General features: G+C 16.2%; 1 protein-coding gene across 1 annotated transcript; it reads right to left on the bottom strand.

Moving 5' to 3' along the window:
• Positions 1–1,068: 1,068 nt before the first annotated feature.
• On the bottom strand, positions 1,069–1,616 carry PRSY57_1467000 (hypothetical protein; the record flags this gene model as incomplete). The annotated part of the gene is made up of 3 exons (XM_012910266.1): positions 1,069–1,210; positions 1,330–1,457; positions 1,614–1,616. The coding sequence occupies 3 exons, from the start codon at positions 1,614–1,616 to the stop codon at positions 1,069–1,071; spliced, it is 273 nt and encodes a 90-aa protein (XP_012765720.1).
• Between the last annotated feature and the right edge of the window lie 482 nt (positions 1,617–2,098).

The raw sequence follows: 2,098 nt of genomic DNA, 5'->3' as shown, positions 1-2,098 counted from the left end.
ATTTTCATTTATATTCATGCATCTAATCCAGGTTTTTTTTTTTTTTTTTTTTTTTTTTTTTTTTTTTGCTATTTTTTCCTAAGAAAAAATGTAATGAAAAGTATATCCAATTAGGAATAATCTATATGTATATATAAATTTATGGAAAAAAACGAATTAAATAACTAGTTAATACAATCATAAAATGTGTCCACATGAAATATTATATAATATTTATATATTTATATTTAAATTATAATAATATATAATTGTAAAATAAATGTCTCCCCTTCAAAAAAATAAAATAAATAAATAAAATAAAATACTTATTTGAATACTTTCTTTTACTTATTATATTTTTTTAAATTCCTGTATATTTGCTTATTTGTTTTTTTTTTTTTTGTTTATTTTTACTTTCGCTTTACAGTGTAAATGGTCCAATATTTCTTATTTTTAGATTTCTACGAATATGTATATTAATTTTATATATGCACACAAAATATGTTCATATAATATTTATATACACACTTTTCTATATATATAAGATAATATAGATATATGAATACATATAAACACCTATTTATTGATAAGTTTATATTATATACATATAGGATTAAAAGAGCAATATTAAAAATGAACGTTTCTTATAATATGTATATATATATATATATATATATATATATATATATATATTAACATATTTCCAATAAACATCATATGACAAACAATTTTTTTTTATTTTATTAGTGTTTTAAAAAATATACATTTCCATGTAATTTCAACTATTAGCAAGGTGTTATTGAAATACGGATTTTGTAAAATATTTATGTGGATTAATATGAATAAAATTTTTATACATATTTAAAACAAATTAAATATTCTTTACATAGTTCAAAAAATAAAAAATTACACCTATATTATAGATATATAATATGTTTTTTTGTGTGTGCAATTTCCTAATTTTATATTCAAGAAATATACATAAAAAAAAAAAAATAAAATAAAAATATAATAATAAAAAAATATTAAATATATTATAAAATATGATAAACATCAAATAATGATATTTATAGATTTATCTTTATTTCCTTATGAAGTTATTAAATTGTATACGTCTGATTGACACGTCTTCAATTTGTCCATAATTTCTTTATCACAAAAACTTAAACGAAATGAATGCTTAAAACATTTTTGTAGGTCTTCTGTATAAGGAAGACATTCCCTTGATATTCTATAAATATAAAAAAAAATATATATGTACTATATATATATATATATATATATATATATATATATATATATAAATATATATTTATACATGCCCTTATATTTTTAACTTCTCCAACTCACATGTGGGATGTTGAATTTATGGCCTTGTACAATTTAAGCTCACACTTTTCCTTAGCTATATCTTTATTCAAATGTGATTGCATACATATTTTGTAATCATTAAAATCTTTACGAGCCGTAAACATATTCTTAAATATAATAAAAAGATAAGATAAATAATATTTATTATTATAACAAAGATTATAAAAAGCTACTAACAATGATAAATCTATAACTTATAAGTATATATTTAAATAAAAGAAAAAAAATACTCAGTTTTTTTATCTTCAAAATTTTATACTTACCATATTGACCTTTATCCTTTTACAAATTTTTTATTTTTTTTTTTAAATGTGGGTTTTACAGTGGTAGAACATTAATATTTTAATAAAAAAAAAACTTTTAATTGAATAAATAAACATAACACAAATAAAATATATATATATATATATATATATATATATGTGTTTATTTTATTTACGAATATACATCTTTTAAAATATATAAAGGTATGTATAAAGAAATTAAAAATATGTATAATTTATTGCTGTTATGTTATTAATCAATAAATATGCACAATAATTCTTTCATTATTAAAATAAAAATAAATAAATACGATATGAAAATATACATTTATAAAATGAAATTTTATTAAAAAAATTTATCCATTTTAATTAATATCATATTTTAAATAAAAAATCCAAATTTCATTATATATAATATTTTGTATAAAAAAATTTAACATACAGAGGAATATTTTAATAATATATATATATATATCAAATCCTTA

The sequence above is a fragment of the Plasmodium reichenowi genome, chromosome 14, assembly GCF_001601855.1.
Source record: "Plasmodium reichenowi strain SY57 chromosome 14, whole genome shotgun sequence".
In the NCBI taxonomy this organism is placed as follows: domain Eukaryota; phylum Apicomplexa; class Aconoidasida; order Haemosporida; family Plasmodiidae; genus Plasmodium; species Plasmodium reichenowi.
The sequence above is the reverse complement of the archived record's forward strand: the minus strand, read 5'-3'. Positions and strand labels throughout refer to the sequence as shown.